General features: G+C 36.6%; 1 protein-coding gene across 1 annotated transcript in view; it reads left to right on the top strand.

Moving 5' to 3' along the window:
• The first annotated feature begins 863 nt into the window (after positions 1-863).
• The window catches only part of TULP4 (TUB like protein 4), a 205,579-nt gene continuing 185,884 nt past the window's right edge, over positions 864-20,558 (top strand). Inside the window, exon 1 of the mRNA XM_036766111.1 lies at positions 864-2,507. Within this exon, the coding sequence (XP_036622006.1) occupies positions 2,256-2,507 (252 nt within the window). The 5' untranslated portion in view covers positions 864-2,255. The remainder of the gene's footprint in view (positions 2,508-20,558) is intronic.

Below are 20,558 nucleotides of genomic sequence, written 5' to 3'. Positions count from 1 at the left end.
TAATTGATTAGCTCTTTATTAACTACGTAAGTAGGTATAAGTGTAGGACTAATTTTGTTATTACTAACATGTAGTTACAGTTTCTATTTTTCAGTATTTTAAGAAACTATAACCTTTTGGTTTGTATTTTCTTTTTGCAGATTTGGAAGGCCTGGGACTGAAAGCCGTGGTGACTAGTATGGATCCTTCAATGACTTAACTCTTCATGGCAACTGACTGGAAAAGCAGAGGCACCTTCAAGTGGCAGGCTGAGGAAGTGTGTGTGTCTGTGTTTGTGTGCGCGTATGTATATTTAATACTACGTACAGCTAGACATATATATATACATAAGGACATATACATACGCACACATTTACAGTAACATATGCACTCACTTTGGCCCACTCTCAAAAGTTTTACAGCTGATGAAAATAAATTTAAGAATCAGATGAGGCAACTTGGCAACACTGGGCTCAGGAGTCCAGGGAGAAAAACATATTACTAAAGGTCAACTTTCCATATGGTCTTCATGGGTGAAGAAAATTTGCAAAAAAAGGAAAAAAAAAGTCCTGCACAGATCAAGTCCCCAAAATACCTCTACATTTAAAAGAATGTGCTAAATGAGAAGGTGACAGGGTTGAGGGGGGGGAAATCTGTATTTTAGTACCAGTATGATCATGTGCTGTCCTTGGCACTTTGTTTTTTCAGTGGGTTCAATAAATTGAACTCTTTTTTGTATCCTGGACTGACTATTGACCATTACTTTGTGGTTATGACTGGAAGAAAGTAAATTCAGAAGTGATGGAACAAGTTTGGACATTGAACTGATTTGTTTGCTTTTTTTCCTTTTTGTTAAGTATTTGTGAAAATATAATTTATTTCCCCTTTCTCTTCCTGCATCTATAGGATAAATATCTTAAAATTGTAATCTAAACCAATAATTAAAAAAGCAGAGATGAAGAGAAACCAAACAGTAAGTTTCCTTTTTACTGGACTACAAGTGTGGCATTTGGAGCACCCTCTCTGAATTTGAGCTGAAAGAATTCATCGGACAAGCTATGAGACATCATCAGGGCAACAGTGGAAAAAAGGAAATCTGATTTTTGTGTGTGTGCTTTTGTTTTAAGTAATTATTTTCCTCTCTTGAATCCTAGAAGACTTGCAGATGAGTGGGAGATTACTTATGTGCTTAATTCTGGGACTTGTTTTTACACCAGGATGGAAAAAAACATGTGATCTTTGTAGCAGAATAGGGGAAAAATAACTGGGGGAGTTCAAAGTGGGAGTGGAAGTGGGGGAAGAATCAAAACTGAAGTGTAGCCCTGTTTTAAAAGAGAGGACTTATGATTCACTCAAGGCAAATGCTTTTTACTGCATTAAAAGCTTTAGAGCATTTCTGATTCTGCTAAATGAAAGAGGGTTTTTCTTTTTTTGTGCCTCTATGGCAGCAAGAAGTGAGAAAGCAGGCGAAAAAACGTGATAAACAGTTCAGGGTATGTTAAGTTCCAGGTGGAAGCAAAGACCTGCCATGAATGCGGGACTGGCTTTGAATTACAAAAGCCATAGAATTCAGTGGGTTTCCTGGTTCTAAAGGGAGAAGGAAACGCCCTTTCTTTCCCAAATTTGGACTGGTGTGCACCTACCTGCACAAGCTCTGGTCTGTTTTGCACGGTTTGTGTGCCTTTTTTTCCCTTTATGCAATCTTTTTCAGCTTTAGCAGCAGAAATTCGTCTAGTTCAGAAAACATGCCAGAGGGTGGCTCAGAAAAAAAGATGATTATGTATATTCAATTTCTGCATTTGAACTCCTGAAGAGAAAATCCAACTAGAGGAATTCTTAAAGCCTTAAGTTACTTGAAATCTACACATTTGCAACCCTTTGTCTCTGGAATCTGTAAACTGGAATCTCAGGCTGTATAAAGATAAACAAGTTGAGCAAAAAGAAGACGCACCTGTTTCTTGATCACCACTTCTTAATCATGCTGTTTCTCCAAAGGATAAGTGAACCCTCACTCTAAGGACTCGAAAATAAAAATGAACCTGAAGTTTTTTTTAAGTGTTACTTTTTCTTAGCAGACTGCCATCATCTTTTATAGAGGAATTTTTCACTATGCATTTGGTGGATATTTATATAACACTGACCCTATGATGTGTGCCAGGTCAGTATTTATGATTTAAAGGAGAAAAAAAGAGCAAATCAAACCAACAAAAGAGAAATTGGTTTAAATTTTTCTGCACTAAACATTAATTTTTTTGTAAAAATATTAATAAAAAAGCATGTATGCAGCGGTGGAACATGGGCCTGTCCTTTGCAGCGATTCAAACATTCTATGCCTCTCCTGGAAGGGTAGAGTTCCCAAGAGTGAGAAGGAGAAGCCAGTGTGCAGGCGGCGGTATTATGAAGAAGGATGGCTGGCTACCGGCAACGGTCGAGGAGTCGTCGGGGTGACGTTCACTTCAAGCCACTGTAGGAGGGATAGAAATACTCCTCAGAGAATAAACTTCAACTTGAGAGGCCATAACAGTGAGGTGAGTAGTTTCATTTTTTCGTTTTTAAAAATATTCAGAAATTTTATATGGTAGAAGTGAGCCTTTCTTGACTTGAGACCAGACACCTTTGATTGAGAGAATGTGGTGACTTTCCTTTACTGGGTCTATTATAAATAAATGGTTTTCCAGCACCATTGGTTTTTCTAGATTCCAACTGGAAAAGTTTTAGTGAGGTTGAGTATTCTTGTCTAGCTCTTTCATGAGTACACAAGTATGCCCCACCACTATCCTTTTATATTCATCCCTAAAAATAATTCAGCACTGATTCATTGGAAGTATTAAAACAGGCTAAATCTGTCAGGGATGTGGTAGATGGTATTATTGCATTGAGTGGATATTCAGAATAAATGACTTAAAGTCTCTTTTAACTAAGATTCTTTAATCCTTTTCCTTCTATTCTTTACCTTTTCATCATTGCAGGGACTTAGTGTTTTCTAATAAGGTAGATAATTACTTAACAAAAAATGGTATTTTTCTTTGTTGATTAACATGATATTTTCCTCTAGAGACAGTTTACGTGCCTGTTTGTCATTTCTTCGACTTGGGGTAGAATTAACTAATTTATTGTGGAAGGCAAAAGCCTTGATTTCATAAATAAATATCTAAGTTCAGAAAACGTAATAAAATTGGTTTATCATGTTTCTGAGAAACCACTGTGGGAGTGAGAATCAAGGTGAGTCAGTGGCATCATTGACTTAAGGTTAGACCCTGATTAACGTAAGTAATAAGGCAGATAGGCTATTGATTTAAAGAAAATTTTATTTTGAACTAGAAAATCATCAGCCACTCCAAACATTTCTTTTTACAAAGAAGGCAATAAGTGGGAATTACACATGAAATTGTAAATTTATTTCATACAGCTCAATCCTTTTAAATTATATACTTTAAATTTAATGTGGTAGTACCAGTATTCCTCTGCTGGTTTGTGTGCCCCTCTAAACTTCCCTCAGATCTCCTCTTATTATATTCAAAATACTTCATTGGTGTTCTTTTCTCCCTCCCCCCCTTTTTTGCTTCACACTCAGTACTCCTTACTATTCCTGTAATGAACCCCCTCTCTCTCCACACACACACACACACACACACACACACACACACACACAGTCCTTCCCTGTAACAAAAATATAATGATGTAAAACAAATTTGTATTGTAGTAATTGTGTCTGGAAGTGTGTCTCAATCTGTACCTATAGTCCATCACTTCTTCACCAAGAAATGAAAGCGATGCTTCTTCAGTCTGATATATAAATGGTCATTATATTAATAATACTGTTGGTTCTACTTGCATCATTCTGTTTTAATTTATACATACCGCCCCAGGTTTTTCTGAATCTATATGTTTTATAAGGTATAGAGTACAAGTAGAAATACAAAGAGTATTTTTGTAGCATGGATCATTTTCCTTTGTCTCTAATCTTTGAAGGGTAACTGAAGCACTTTAGAAAAAGCTAATATTTTTCACCCATTCAAAATTTTAGTGGCTCTTTTCTATTGACTTCCAAGATACTTTCCTTTCTCCTTCAATCAGTTCAATGCCTGGTGAAGTCTTTTTCTCATAGAGGGGACTTTAACACATATGTCAGTACTCCCTGAATCACCCTAACCTTGCAGTTCTTCAGCTTATTTTTTTTCCTATGACCTACTCCTTCGCTCTACCACAGTTATGCAGAGAAATCATATCTTTGATCTTGTAATCACCTATAAGTATTCCATTTTGGTATTTAAGAACTCTGAAATTCCTTTATGTGATCATAATCTAGTATCTCTACCTTTACCTTGTAATCTCAAACCCTGTTCTTTATCCAGAATGACTGATTGATTCATCACGACTTCTGATCTCTCTGCTCTTCATTTCTTTCACAGTCTATCGTTGACTATACTTGGAGAGTCAGTTGAAATACTGTTGTTTTCTCTTGTGTCCTTTCCCGTTATTGAAAATATTACTCTGCCAAACCTCAATCTTGGATTACTCCTGCCATCTACTGCCTTTGCTCCTGCTCATATGATGTTGAAGGAAACTGGAGAAAATTATGAAATGGTGCTTAGTTCACCACATAACTGCAGCAAGGCAATCCCTATACACCTTCCTAATCATTTCACTATCCTACTAATCATGATTTTTCCAAAGCTTTTCATCACTCTTTAAACCTTCCAAAGGTCCCCTTTCCCCTAATCTTTAATCTGAGAACCTTGTCAAATATTTCACTGAAAAAATTGAGGCTATTCTTTGAGAGCTCTCCCTTCTTTCCCCTTACTTATGTCACATCATTGAGATCCCTTCTGCTCCTGTCTTCTTCTTCAGCCCTGCCTCACATGAAGAGATTAGCCTTCTCTTTGCCAAAGCTCATCCTTCTACGTGCTCAAGTGATCCTATTCTATCCTATTGGTGTGGAATGCTGGATCACAATCTAGCAGATTGTTACCTACCACTTCCCAATCATCAGTCTCTCCTTGTGTACTGGTTGTTCCCTTCTGCTTACAAACGTGCCCATGTATTTCCTATCCTCAAAAAACTATCATCTGTCCTTCCTTGCTAGATATCCTCCTATATGTTTTGTCTCTGGTGGCTAAATTTCTTGAGAAGATGACCTACAATGGGTGCCTCCACTTCCTTATTTCTCATTTTCTCCTTAACCCTCTGCAGTCTAGCTTCCCACCTACACATTTACTGAAATTATTCCTGTGAACTTGATTGGGGAGGGTAGGGCATTTACATAGTGCCTACTGTGTGCCTGGCACTGTGCTAAGCCCTATACAAATATTCTCTCATGTGATCCTCAAAACAACCCTGTGAGGGAGGTGCTCTTATTATTCACATTTTATAGTTGAGGAAACTGAGGCAAACAGAGTTAAGTGACTTGCCCAGGGTCACACAGCTAGGAAGTCTCTGAAGCTGGATTACAACTCAGGTCTTCCTTACTTCAGGCTCAGTGCTTTATCCATCGCATCATATAGCTGCCTCAGTAACTGCCAAATCTAATAGTCTTCTTGACTAGACTTTTCATGATACTACTCTCTCCGAGTTTTCTTCCTGCTCCTCAGCCTCCTTTGCTGGATCTTCCAGGTCATGCCCTTTAACCATGGATTTCCCTCAAGGGTCTGTTCTGTTTCTTCTTCTGTCTCTATATTTTGCATGGTGAGCTCTCATCTCCTACCTCTTATCAACTCCCAGAGGTTTAGTTATACTCTTTATGCAGATGATTCTCAGATATACTTAGCAGCCCTATCCTCTCTTTTGACCTGCTTTAGTGTACATCTCAAACTTTATGTCCTGTAGACGTCTCAAAACACAAGAAGTCCAAAAACTGAACCGATTGTCATTATCCCAGTTCTTCCCACTTTTCTGATTTTCTTATTAATGTTGGGGGCACCACTATCCTGTCGGTCACCAAAGGCTCACCATCTAGGTTATCATAGTAAGTGGTAATAAATGTTTGTTAACTGACTAAAGCAGTAAGCTGATTCTATGTTGAGTGTTTTTCTTATACTGTACTAATGTGCCTGGATTTTCTAATATTTAAGGTGATATATTGAGTTGCTTCTTTTAGGCACCAGTTGACCTTCAGTTTTTACTGGTCTTTGTATAAGTTATTAACTTTTCCTTTGTTCACTTCTCCCTAACTGTCCGGCTCTTAGGACGTTGAAGAATCTATTATTAAGAACAGCTGAGGGAACTAAGGGTAGAGAAGACTTAGGGGAAACTATTTTCAAATAATTGGATGTCAGTCACATGAAAGAAAATAAATCTTTTGTCTTCTTGGAATAGTGCAGCCAAAGCTATGTGACCCGTGGGCCATATGTTGTACAGGCCTACATTAATACTTTGTGGGTGCAAGTCATTAAACACCACAATCTCAGAAAATCAAAATTTCAATGGAAAGACACATTGACTGTTGTAAGTATGTTTTAGTACATTGCCAGTACTGACTTGTATTTCATTTTTAATTTTTAAAAAATTTTCAGTTTCAAATTCTATCTCTATTCCTCTATATGCCACCCGTTGAGAAGGCAGGAAATTTATATGAATTTACGCAAAACATATTTCCATATTAGCCATGTTATGAGCGGAAAAGAGGCAAGAAAAATAAAATGGAAAATGTTTCAGTCTGTACTTGGAGTTCATCAGCTCTCTCTCTGGAGGTGAATAGCATTTTTGATCAGGAGTCCTTTGGAATTGTCAGGGATCATTGTATTGATTAAAGTAGTTAAGTCTTTTAGGAGTTTATAATTTTTTAGTTTTTTTACCACTCATTTTTCAAAATTTTGAGATCCTCTCACCCTTCCTTCCAGCCCCTCACCCACTGAGAATGCAAACAATATGATACCCATCATATATGTGAAGTCATAAAAAACATATTTCCATATAAGCCATGTTCCCGGGGGGGAAAGGAAGAAAAATAAAGAAAGTGAAAAATGTGCTTCAGTCTGAATTCAGAGTTCATCAGTTCTTTCCCTGGAGGTAGATAGCATTTTTTATCCTAAGTCCTTTAGAATTGTCATGGATCAGAGTAGCTGATCAGAGTAGCTAAGTCTTTCACAATTGATTATTGTTACAATATTGCTGTTACTTTCTCTAATGTTATCCTGGTTCTGCTCACTTCACTTTGTATCAGTTCCCAGGTTTTTCTGAAACCATCCCCTTTATCATTTCTTTTTTTTTTTTTCATTTTTCCCTTTATCATTTCTTACAGAACAACAGTATTCTAACACAATCATATGTCACAACTCATTCAACCATTTCCCAGTTGATAGCTATCCCCTCAGTTCCCAACTTCTTTGCCACCATAAAAATCGCTGCTACAAATATTTCTGAACATATGGGTTCTTTTACTTATTCTTCATACCTTTGGAATACAGACTTAGTAGTGGTATTGCTGGGTCAAAGGGTATGCACAATTTTGTAACCTTTTTTTGGGCATATTTCCAAATTGTTCCCCAGAATGGTGGTGCCAATTCATAGCTCCGTCAGTGTATTTATGTCCCTATTTTTCCACAGCTCCTCCAGCATTTATCATTTTCCTCTTCTGTTATGTTATACAATCTCACAGATGTGCAATGGTACCTCAGAGTTGTTTTAATTTGCAATTCTGTAATCAGTAGTGATTTAGAGCATTTTTTTATATGACTGTTTTTTTTTGGAGGGGGGAAGGCAAGGTAGTTGGGGTTAAGTGACTTGCCCAAGGTCACACAGGTAGTAAGTGTCAAGTGTCTGAGACAGAGAAACACTGTAAATTCTGCTTTCCTCCTAATTTTAGCTATGTTGTTTGTGTTTGTGCAAAACCTTCTTAATTTTATGTCATCAAAATGATCCATTTTACTTCCTATGGTTCTGTCTCTTGTTTGGTCATGAATTCTTTCCTTATCTAAAAATATGACAGGTAATTTTTTTCCATGCTTCCATAATTTGCTTATGATATCACTTTTTATGTCTGAATGGGTACATACAGTGTGAGATGTTGATTTATGCCTAGTTTCTGCCAAACTGCTTTCCAGTTTTTTGAGCAGTTCTTATGGAATAGTGAGTTCTTGCCTTAAAAGCTTGAATGTTTGAGTTTATCAAATACTAGATTACTTTGGTTAATTTAGTTCTTTATATTGTGGACTTATCTATTTCACTGGTCAATTACCTTGTTTCTTATCTAGTACCAGATTGTTTTGATAACTACTGCTTTGTAATTTTTTATGTAATCTGGTACTGCTAGGCTGCCTTCCTTTGCTTTCTTTTTTTTTAATCAATTCCCTTGATTTTCTTAACTTTTTGTCCTTTGGGATAAAATGTTATTTTTTCTAGCTCTATAAAATAATTATTTTGTAGTTTGATTGCTATGGCACTGAATAAGTAAATTAATTTAGGTAGAATTGTCATTTTTTATTATATTGTCTTGGTCTGCCAATGAGCAGTTAATATTTATTATCTACTTGTTTGGATTTGTCTTGTGTAGAAGTGTTTTGTGATCATGCTTATATAGTTCCTGGGTTTATCCTTGCAGGTAGACTCTCAAGTATTTTATACTGTTAGCATTTATTTTAAATTGTATTTCTCCTTCTGTCTCTTCCCACTGAGTTTTGTTGGTAGTATATGGGAATGCCAGTGATTTTATGTGGGTTTATTTTGTATACTGCCATTTAACTAAAATTGTTCATTGTTTTGGCTAGTTTTTAGTTGAATTTTGAGGGTTTTTTAATATGCCATCATATCATCTGCAAAAAGTGATAATTTGTTTTGTCATTGCCTGTTCTTATTCCTTCAGTTTCTTTTTATTGTCTTATTGCTAAAGCTAGCATTTCTAGTGCCGCGTTGAATAATAATAGTGTTAATGTACATCCTTGCTTTACCCCTGAACTTATTGGGAAGACTTCTAGTTTATTTCCATTACAGATAGCATTTACTTTTAGTTTTAGATAGATACTATTTGGTTGGTCGTTGTCCTTCCTGCTTGAAGAGGACCAAAATGACATCACTATGTTGGGATCAAGGTTCAGTGTGTCCAACTGTGGCTAATCAGACCATTATGGGCTTGAAAGTCTCTACCACAGGTTGGGTAGAAATAGTCCATGTGAACATTTGGGATGGAGATGTTTCTAAATTTGTGTATCTCATGTTTCTTTTGAGCTTCTGCAATTCTGCTTTGCTCATAGAGTGTCAAAGGATGCATGCTGGGTGGTCCTATGACAGTATCTCCCATGTCTCACAATCATTTCCAAAATTCTTCAGAGAGATCTTGAGGGTGTCCTTGTATCACTTCTTCTGGCCTCCATGTGAGTACTTGCTTTGTGTGAGTTCTCTGTAAAATAGTCTTTTAGACAAACATTTGTTTGGCATTTGAACAATGGGGCTAGCCCCGTTGGAGTAGCACTCTCTGCAGTAGAGTTTGCATGCTTGGCCATTCAGTTTGAGATCTTCAGAATCTTCCCAGGACAATTCAAATGTAAGTAATTCCTTTTCCTGGCATGGCACTGGTAGACTGTCCAGGTTTCAAAGGCATACAACAATGAAGTCAGCACAATGGCTCCATAGACCTTCAGTTTGGTAGGCAGCCTAAAATGTATTCTCTTCCACACTTTGCTTTGGAGCCTCCCAAACATTGAGCTAGCTCTGGCAATGTGTGTATCAACCTCATCTATGTGTATATCCCTGGAAAGTATACTGGCAAGGTAAGTGAACTTATACACAGCATTCAAAATCTCTCCATTTGTTGTAGCCAGTGATTCCATGTATCAGTAGTATGGTACTGGCTGGTGGAGAATCTCTGTTTTCTTGGTGTTAATTGTCAGGTCAAAATTAGCACAAATGACTCTGTTGCGTCTCAGCCTCAGAGGCTGCACTGAGTGTACAATCATCTGTTAAACAAAATATCATGCACCATCTCTCCCTCCACTTTGGTCTTGGCTTAAAGCCTTTTCAAGTTAAATAGTTTACCATCAGTGCAGTAGCTGACCTTGATGCCATTTTTGTCCTCATTGAAGGAATCTTACAACGTGGCTGAAAACATCATGCTAAAAAGCATGGGAGCAAGCACACACCCTTGCTTCACTCCGTTGGTGACTGGGGAAGTGTGAGAGCATTGTCCATTATCCAGAATTTTTGTAAGAGTATTCTTGTGCAACTGGCATGTAATACTGATGAACTTCTCCAGGCAACCAAATTTCACCATGATCTTTGACAAGCCTTCACTACTGATTCTATCAAAATCCTTAGATCAAAAGATATTGTGTACAGACCTCTGTTCTGCTCCTGGCATTTCTCCTGGAGGTATTGGGTCAGCAAACAACATGTTGACTATTCCTCAGCCTTTTCTGAAGCCATACTGGCTCTCAGGTAGATGACCATTTTCTGGATGAAGGAACAGCCTATTAAGGAGGACTTTGGCAAGAATGTCTCTCTTAGTTACAGGATAGTCTATTTCCTTTTCCTTTATAGAGATGGACAATGGAGGCTTGAATTCCTAGGGGATAATCTCTTCTTGCCATATAATCTAGAAGATTTCAGTCAGTTTTTGTATGAGCAGTGAACCCCCTGTGTTGTTAAATCTCAACTGGAATAGAATCCATACCAGGTACCTTGCCACACAAAAGGAGCCTAAAGGCATTCAAAGCCTCTTTTTCATTGTAAGTTTGGCTGGAGACTTCAACCTAAGGTATATGGTCAGAGGCTTCAGCACTGGTTGATGATGGTCTGTTGACCACACTATGGAAATGTTCAGCCCATCTGTCCAGGATCATGTCCTTATCATGAATCATTGTGGCTCCATCAGCACCAAGTAGTTGTGATACACCATAGGTCTTGACCTATAAATAGCCTTCAGGGTGTCATGAAAGCACTTTGGATTGTTACTCTCAGCATAAAGCTGAATTTCATCTTCTTCCTTACTAAGCCAAGAATCTTGCATCTTTGTTAGCTTTGCTTGTACTTTACTTTTCATGGAGTTAAATGCTGCCTTCTTAGAGATGGATGAAGTATCCTACCGGTAAACCCTGTGGAGTTCTTGTTTTTCATTTAGCAGCTTCTGAATTTCCCCATCATTTTTATCAAACCAGTTGGATGTTTACAAGAGTTCTGGCCCAGATGAATAATTGTAGTGATCTCTGAAAGCTGCCTACTCCTTTTCTACTCCACTGTTGCCAGCCATGTATCGGCTCAACTTTCCCTCCACATTAGCAATGAACTGTTCATGCGTGGAGAAGTGCTCTAATCTGTATCTGTAATCTGTAAGTATTCTGGTAGTGATTTTTCCCTGGGGCTGCTGTTTTTGTTGAATATGAATGTTTAGCTTGGAGAGGATAAGCCTATGATCTGTCTAGCACTCTGGGCCACATATTGTCTTCATCATTCTCACATCCTCTTTGTCTTTTTTCCTTACAATGATAGCTATTCAATGTTGATGTTTGCTGTGAGGGCGCATCTACAAAGTTTTATTATGTTTTAGTAAATGGAAGACAATGTTGATGATGAGAAATTCATGAGATGCCCAAGTCTTCAGTATTAAGTGACCATTACTGTTTCTGTTTCCAACTCCATTCTGCCCAAGGACTCACTGCTGTGTCTGATATTTTGTACCTATTTTAGTGTTAAAAGTCACTCAGAATTATAAGCTCGTCCTCTTTTGGCACATTCGTGATGAGGTTCTTCAGGTCTTTATAAAATTCCTCTTTGACCTCATCAAGGTTCATTATAGCAGGAGCGTGTGCACTGATGATGGTGGTGTGGCACTTTGCTGAATGTGGCAATTGCATTGTCATGAGCCTGTCATTCACTCCTTTGGGAGGCATGCAAACTTGTTGACTAGATTATTATTTTTTAAAACATTTATTTATTTTTAGTTTTCAACATTTACTTCCATAAGATTTTGAGTTCCACATTTTCTCCCCATCTCTCCCCTCCCATCACCCCAAGACGGTACATAATTTGATGCAGGCTCTACATATACATTCATATCGAAACTATTTTCACATTAGTCATGTTGTAAAGAAGAAATAGAATCAATGGGAGAAACCAAAAGAAAGAAGAAACAAACAAAAAAAGAAGAAAAAAGAGAGCAAATAATATGCTTCAATCTGCATTCATACTCCATAGTTCTTTTTCTGGATGTGGACAGCATTTTCCATCATGACTCCTTTGCAGTTATTTTGGATCCTTGTATTGCTAAGAAGAGATAAGTCTATCAAAGTTAGTCATTGCAGATTGTGGCAGTCACTGTATACAAGGTTCTCCTGGTTCTGCTCACTTTACTCAGCATCAGTTCATTCAAGTCTTTGCAGGTTTTTCTGAAGTGTGCCTGCTCATCATTTCTTATAGCACAATAGTATTCCATTACATTCATATGTCACAACTTGTTCAGCCATTCCCCAACTGATGGGCATTCCCTCAATTTCCAATTCTTTGTCACCACAAAAAGAGCTGCAATAAGTATTTTTGTACACGTGGGTCCTTTTCTGATTTGTATGATCTCCTTAGGATACAGACCTAGCTGGATCAAAGGATATGCACAGTTTGATTGCCCTTTGGGCATAGTTCCAAATTGCTCTCCAGAATGGTTGAATCAATTCACAACTCCACCAACAGTGCATTAGTGTTCCAATTTTCCCACATCTTCTCCAGTATTTATAATTTTCCTGTTTTGTCATGTTGGCCAATCTGACAGGAGGGATGTGGCACCTCAGAGTTGTTTTGATTGGCATTTCTCTAATCAATAATGATTTAGAGCATTTTCTCGTATGACTGTAGATAGCTTATACCTGATAACTACCTGTTCATATCCTTTGACCATTTATCAATTGGAGAATGACTTGTATTCTTAGAAATTTGACTCAGTTCTTTATCTATTTTAGAAGTGAGGCCTTTAGCAGAGAAACCAGTTGTAAAAATTCTTTTCCAGTTTTCTGCTTCTGTCTTGATATTGGTTGCATTGGCTTTGTTTCTGTAGATTAGTTTTGACTCTGAAATCAGTGTCAGTTTCACCTCAATCCCTATGACTGTGGTCACCGTAGAACAACGTGTATCCAACTCTGACTTCTGTAAGCTGGCCTTCATTTGCCAGCTTTGTTTCACTCGGGGCTGCTATTTGGATGTGATACCTACTGAGTTCTCTCACAACAAGAGCTGTTTGTCTTTCAGGTCTACTGGATTTCTTGTTGTCCATAAGCATGCACACATTTCATGTACATTCCATGGTGAGTGGAATCATCTTTCCCAAAATTTTTGTACATTTTTTTTGTTTCAACCACAAAATAGAATCTCCACCTGCTGCGATAAGCAGGCCAGGGTTACGTTAGGTGAAGCAGACAATTTTTAGGGCACCTCTCCCTTCCTTACTGCTAGTAGCACGGTCCTTAAGAAAGACTGTTAAGGTACCTCACTGGCTGCTGAATCCCACTGCTACTTCAGTCCCAATGAGAAGATGACCCTATGGAATGGGCCGCCTGTGTGCAGGGTTGTGACTACAGCTCACAGTGTACATGTACCTGCTGCTTAATCATTTACCTATTTCCAAAGGACTTTGAGGTAGGTAAAAATTGTAAAATGGTTTGCTGATGTCTTTTGACTTGTGCATAAATTGGATTTAAGTGAGGCAGAGTTCTATGAAATTGTCAGCCTCACTTTCTCTTCCAGAGTCATTGAAGTCCGGTGGCAAGATAGAAGTCACGATGACTGGTGATGGCTCAGGATGCAAAGGATGACCTTGGTATCTTTGTTGTCTAACCAAACTCTGCATGCCCCACGGCGCCTGCTTCATCTGCCTTCATGGTCATTGGAAGAAATTGTTTTCAACCTCCCATTCTGCTGGGGGAAGTCTTCACATGCTTGGGGTAGACACCTCTCTAGCTCACTGATGGATTCCCTCATCCTGGTTTAGCTCGTCAGCTGAAGTGGTTTACTGGAGTGTGGCCGCTGCACATGCAACAGCTTCTTGGAGCCACAAATGAGAGTTGGGTGAATCGTATGGACACTGAAGATGGAAAGCAGACCTGAAAATGGCTTGGCAGCTCTCATACCAGAGGCACTAATCTTCCCTGAACATCTACACACCACAGATATTACTTAGCATTTTAAGGAAAGCTCCATTTACTTTTGTGCTTTCTAATGTTTCTTAACAGGAATGGGTGTTGTCTTGTCAGAAGCTTTTTCTTTATCTGTTGAAATAATCATATGATTTTTATTGTTTTTTTTTTTTTTGTCAATATGGTCAGTTATACTTTTAGTTTTCCTAATACTGAACCAGCCCTGTATTCCTGTGATATAGATCCAGCCTGATCATGGTATATGATCCTTGTGATGCTTTGCTGTAATCTCCTTGCTAGGATTTCCTTTAAAATTTTTTGCATCAGTATTCATTAGTGAAATTGGTATATGGTTTTCTTTCTCTGTTTTTCCCTCTCCCTGATTTAGGTATCAAAACCATATTTATGTCAAAAAAAAATGGAATTTGGTAGGACTCTTCCCTTAACATTTCTTCAAGTAGTTTGTATAGTATTGGAATTAATTGTTCCTTCAGTGTTTGGTAGAATTTACTTATAAATCTGTTTGGTCTTGGATTTCCTGCCTCCCCTTATTTATGAGGAAAATTAAATGAGGGAACTCATTTATGGCTTGTTCAGTTTCTTTTTCTAAGAAAGGGTTATTTAAGTATTCTATTTCTTTTTTTTTAATCTGGGCAACTTATTTTTTGTAAATATTCATCCATTTCACTTAGATTGTTGGTTTTATTGGCATATACTTGGGCAAAATAGTTCTTAGTAATTTTTTTAGTTTTGTCTTCATTGGTGATGTATTAACCTTTTTTCATTTTTAATATAGATAATTAGATTTTCTTTTTTTAAAATCAAATTAACCAATGATTTATTTATTGTTTGTTTTTTCTTAAAACCAGATTCTAGTTTTACGTATTAGTCTGATGGTTTTTTTCTTAAATTTTATTAATCTCTTCTTTGATTTCCAGGATTTCTATTTTGTTGTTTAATTGAAGATTTTTAATTTGTTCTTTTTCTAGTCTTATTTTAGTATTAAGAGAGTCATGGCTTCCAGGATTAGAGAGGTGATAGTGTCACTGTAGTCTGCCTTTCTCAGATTTCATCTTGAGTATTGTGTTCAGATTTGGGTACCACAGTTTGAGAAAGAGAAGTTGGAAAATGTTCCTAGGAGGGAATACTGGATGTGGTAAAGGGCCTTGAGTCCTTGTCATGTGAAGATCTGTTGAAAGAACTGGGCACGTTGAACCAGGAGAAGATTAAACTCAGGCAATATGATAGATATCTTCAAGTATTTAAAGAACTATCATGTGGAGAGAGAGACGAGATTTGTTCTTTGGCTTCAAAGAGCTGAACCAGGAGCAGTGGATAGAAGTTACAAAGAAGCAAATTTAGGCTTAGTATCTGGTGAAAAACTTCCTCACAGAGCTGTGCAAAAATGTGATGGACTGCCTTAAGATATGGTAGCTTCCTCTTCCTTGGAGATCTTTAAGAAGTTAGATGACCATTTCTCAGATATATTACAGTGGATATGCCTTTTGTTTATGTTTCAGACTAGATGGGTACTGACATCCATTTCAGCTCTCAAAGTCTGTGATTCTGTGTTGTTTACCATAGAAGGATTACCCAATGTCTAGGAGGCTTTGTTTAATCTCTCCTGACCATTGTGAGGGTATCAGTAGAGCACCCTGGTTTTCTGCATCCTCACCCTTTGCCATGGGACTAGCCCATCTTTTATCATATAATTCCTGGATATCTTTTATTCCTGTCCTTCTTGAGAGTTCCTCATTAATTATAGTTTAAGCCTGCTTATATTTACTCTGTGCTTCTCCATTGTTGCATCATATTATTTTTTAATTTTTGGAGACTGCTGTATTCCCCATGTTTCACTGCCATATAGCAATACCATTATTAAAAATGGTATTAAAAATGGACCTTGCTTTCATAAGAATCTTGATGTCATTAAAGGAGATTTGCAATTTCTTGAGAGCAATCTAGGCTGGTCCCTTTCTTTTTAACCCTGGACCTAATTCCTTGTCCATCTGTACTGTATCCAATATATATACTGATGGAAAAGCTAAAAGAGAAATATAAACCTTTAAAGAATAAAATTAACCAAGGGAGGGAGATACTGGCATTGCCTTGCTTATGTCTTTAATAACTAATGACATGGTGATTGCCAACTCACTAGGAAATCAATGGTTTTACAAGCAATTATATGTATCAGTTTAGGGAAGCCATATATATTTAGTTAGTTTTGATAGCATATAAAAATATCATTTTGTGACTAGAATTTCTATCAATTTTTTAAGCTATACAGCTCAGAAATTATACTTTTATTCTTCTTAAAATGTGTTCATGAGATTTTAGCAGTTACTGACTTACCTAGATTCAATATGAAAAATTAAATCCTTGTTTGCATTTGTTTTATGGTTTAGGTTGTTACCTTTCCAATTTTCTGTGTCCCAGAAATAGAAAGTTGCAATGAAATATTGAGTTTCACCCCCTGGAATGAAAATATGTAATTGAAGAAGTCTCAATTTTTGGCAGTCAGCCTGAAATTTAATAAATTTGCTGAAGGTTCCAGCTAGATAATCAAAGCATCTCTCTCTTCTTGGCTCTTGCTCTCTCCAATCAGCATTATATAACATTGACGGACTGGAAAAATTTCTCCTGCTATTAACTTTGCTCATAGAATTATCTTCTAATAAGAGGGAAAAGGAAAAGGTACCCAGAGTGGGGCGTGGTAGAGGAAATCTCAAGTGCAGCCTGGAGGAAAGAATGAGACATAGCTGGCCTGGATGCTCTTCTTAAATGAAGGTTCTAGGAGTAGCCCCTCCAGTCAGAGGAAGAGGCTGCATTGGGGAAGGGAGTTCATTTAGTATGTGGGTCCTAGGGTTTGCATGATAGAGGTGTTCACCTTTTTGCTTTCAGTCTAGATTACTCTTTGATTGTATTATGAAAGTATGTATTATTTTTAAAACTACCAGTAGTTTCATAATCTCTCTTGATCAGTATTTAAGAAAATCTCTTGTCACAATTTTATCTGTGTCTAGCCTACATCCAAACTACTTTAGTTTAAGTGCCAGTTCTGTTAGCATAGAGGGAGAAAAACTGACTGACATTCTCTGTTGAATTTATTTCTTTGTGTGCTTGGAAACTCTGTAGGAAAATTCTGAAATGAGCCATGGTTGAAGTTTCTAAGATAATGGAACGATAGCACTTTGTAAGCCCTAAAGCATTGTATGAATATATATAATTTGCACTTTGGGGAATAGCTAGGATAGTTCAAATCCTCTCAGACACTGCCTAGCTCTGTGATCACTTAACTTCTTAACTTCTCCCTGATGCTTCAGTTTCCTCGTCTTAAATAGGGACAATAAAAGCACTTAAAGTGTTGGAAGATCAGATGACGAAATAAATGTAAAACCTTCGCAAACCTTAAAGTGCTATGTCTTAGCTCTTCATTTTCTTCTTATTGTTAATAGGTCAAACACAGACTTGCTCACCAAATTTTAAGATACTTTTTTTAAGTGTAAAGTACTTCTTGAAAGAGAATTTTAGAACCAGTCAAAAGTGCTGGAGTATAGGATAGCCTGATGGTATTTTTATACTAGAAGGCATCTTATTGACTGTCTTGATCAAATCTCCCATTTTATAGATAAGAAAACTGAGGCACAAACAGATTGACCTGTTCAAAGGTATGTGAGTATCAGAGACATGTTTGAAACCTAAATCTCTTGATTAAAATTTATTGCTTTTTCCTTTAGAATGGTGGATTTGCAGTGAGGTATAATGAAAAGATCTTTGGACCTACAGTCAGAAGACATGGATTAGAGTCTTAACTCTTCTCTTTATTAGCTGTATAGATTTTAGTAATTCATTTTCATTTCCTAAATCTTTCCTAATCTATCAAATAGTGAAAGGTGATAACAACACCTGACCTAGGTACTTCACAACATTGTGATGTTTAGATAAAAACATGTTTATGACATGCTATGTCATCTGCAATATACTATACAAATATCAGATATATACCACTGTGGTCAAAAAGTTGAAAATGAGTAGGTACAAGAAGGGTTTGGTTAAATGTATTGGTGTCTGATTCATAACAAGTATTGATAGAATCATTTTTGTTTTGCCTTAACCTCCTAAACTTTTCAAGTGTTATCTTGAAAGCAGTCATGCACTACTATAAATCATCCCTTATAACCGTTATTGCAAAATAGGACTTTGTAGACTTTGAGTATTTTACATTACTTTTGGTGAATCTCCTTCATTGTCTGTTTTCTGGGTAAAAATAATCCCAATTCCTTTATTTTATCATGATAAGGCCAATTTTGTGATCTATTTCATTCATATTTATATAACTTACTAAAAGTTAGCCTTGTATTATTTAGGCCATTTCTGTGTCATTTCATGCTTTCTGTTTTTGTTTTTCTTCCTCTCCTCCAATATTAAGTATGCTAAACACAGAGTGGGCAACAAGAAAATTTGGAATTCAGATTTGTCCTTAGTTGTGTGTGTGTGTGTGTGTGTGTGTGTGTGTTTAATCAACTATAGTAGGAAGTTTTAGGGGTATTCCTGGTATAATAAAATGTTTAGATTGTTAGACTTACATCACATTTTCACTTTATTATGGCAGAGTGAACTGTAACAAAAGAACTACATTATTTTATTTGATGATAAAATACATTGCTCTAGGATACAACTGATATTTTTGGGGTGTTGGAGAAGAATGACTACAGTAGTTCAAAAATATTACTATAATGTACAAAAATATTTGCAAATGGGCATGGTGAGTTGTAGTGTTTCATTTCTTGCTCAAAGAAAAGTGACTTAGTAACTATTAGTTAAACCTCCTTTTTCTGATGCTGCCCTGTTTATCTTTTAGAGCAGGAAATTATGTATATATTATATATAATGTATGCTAGTATGTATAATGTATATATAATACGATTATATATTTTATATATATATGCTAGCTAGTGTATATATATGTATATGTGCTATATAATATGTATGTATATATATTCTAATAATCAAAAGATTCCATGGAAATTTCTGAATGTCTGCTGAATAAATGATTGAAAGCATTTCTTAATTGGTTTCATAATTTGCTCATTGGAACCTAAATATTCACCTTTTATTACTCCTCTAAAACAGCGCTTTTTAAACTGTGGGTTGTGACCCCATATGGAGTCATGAAAAATTTGGCAACAGTAAAAGGTTTCTGAAGGTACAGTGACCAAAAGTTAATTAAAAATCAAATGCAGAGTGAATCTGAGGTGTTTTTGGCAGTACTTGTCCGTGTCGCATTGGATGACTTCACTACAGTCTTGTTTCCTAACACAAAGCATGCACACTTTGCCCTGCTCATGCCCTCAGGCCACAATGCCAATGAATGCTGTCAAATCGTGCAAAGGGATTGCAAGTCGAAAAGTTTAAGAAGCCCTGCTCTAAAACATACTCTTCATTGATAAGCTATAAAGTGTAATTTGAATTGCTTGGAAGAACTTTTTTTTGTGAACTTAAAGTTATTTTGTTTGGCTAAATGGGATGGGAGAAAGGATATACATACATTTGAATTAGTTCTCTTAAATAGGAATGAGATGAAATTTTTACCAGTTAAGTGCATACACCTGTATTCATATCAGAAAAATTTCCATTTGAAGTATAATGAAGAAAAAGGTCTTTTTTTTAATTCTTTAAAAAATGTTAATTAAAATTCAGTTTTATTTTATTGCATTCTTTTACTTTCTCCTCTACTTCTTTTTCATTTGAGAAAACAAGATAAAACCCTTGTTATAAATATGTATGTTCAAGCAAAATAAATTCCCTCATTGGCCATGTACAGAAAAAAAAAGCCACAATTTGTACTCTGAGTCCGTTACTTCTATATGTAGCATGTTTCATAGTGAATCCTCTGGAATTGTAGTTGGTCATTGTGTTGATCAGATGTCATAAGTCTTTCATAGTTGTTTACTTTTACAATATTGTTATTGTATAAACTGTTCTACTGGTTCTGCTTATTTCACTTTGCATCTGATCACAGATGTCTTCCTGGGCTTCTCTAGAACCATCCTGTTCATCATTTCTTATAGCACAATAGTATTCCATAGCATCCATACACCATAGCTTATTCAGTCATTCCTTATTTGATAGGATTCCCATCAATTTTCAGTTCTTTGCCACTATATAAAAAATATTTACATTTTAGGACATAAAGATTTGTGTGCATATTTTCTCTTTGTGTGCCCTTTTCTCTTTCTTTGTTGTCTTTGGAGTGGAGATGTGGTAGGAGCATTGCTAGATCAAAAGTTTTGGGGCATAGTTCAGAATCAGAGAAAACAGCCTTTTAAAACATCAGTTCAAAATACAAAAAGTGATTAATTCCCAATAGCAGTTTGGATGGGCTTTAAGATGTTCTTTTAAATGGTGATAGTTCCCATTTTCTTTAATGGTTTTGGCTACCATTGTGATTTTAAAAAACAAAATTAATTTAATTTTACTTTCACGTCCATTTTCTCTCCCTTTCACCTTCCCTACCCTGAGGTCCCCCCT

Source organism: Trichosurus vulpecula, chromosome 7 (genome assembly GCF_011100635.1).
Source record: "Trichosurus vulpecula isolate mTriVul1 chromosome 7, mTriVul1.pri, whole genome shotgun sequence".
NCBI classification, from domain to species: Eukaryota; Metazoa; Chordata; class Mammalia; order Diprotodontia; family Phalangeridae; genus Trichosurus; species Trichosurus vulpecula.
This window is presented reverse-complemented; position numbering and strand designations above follow the sequence as displayed.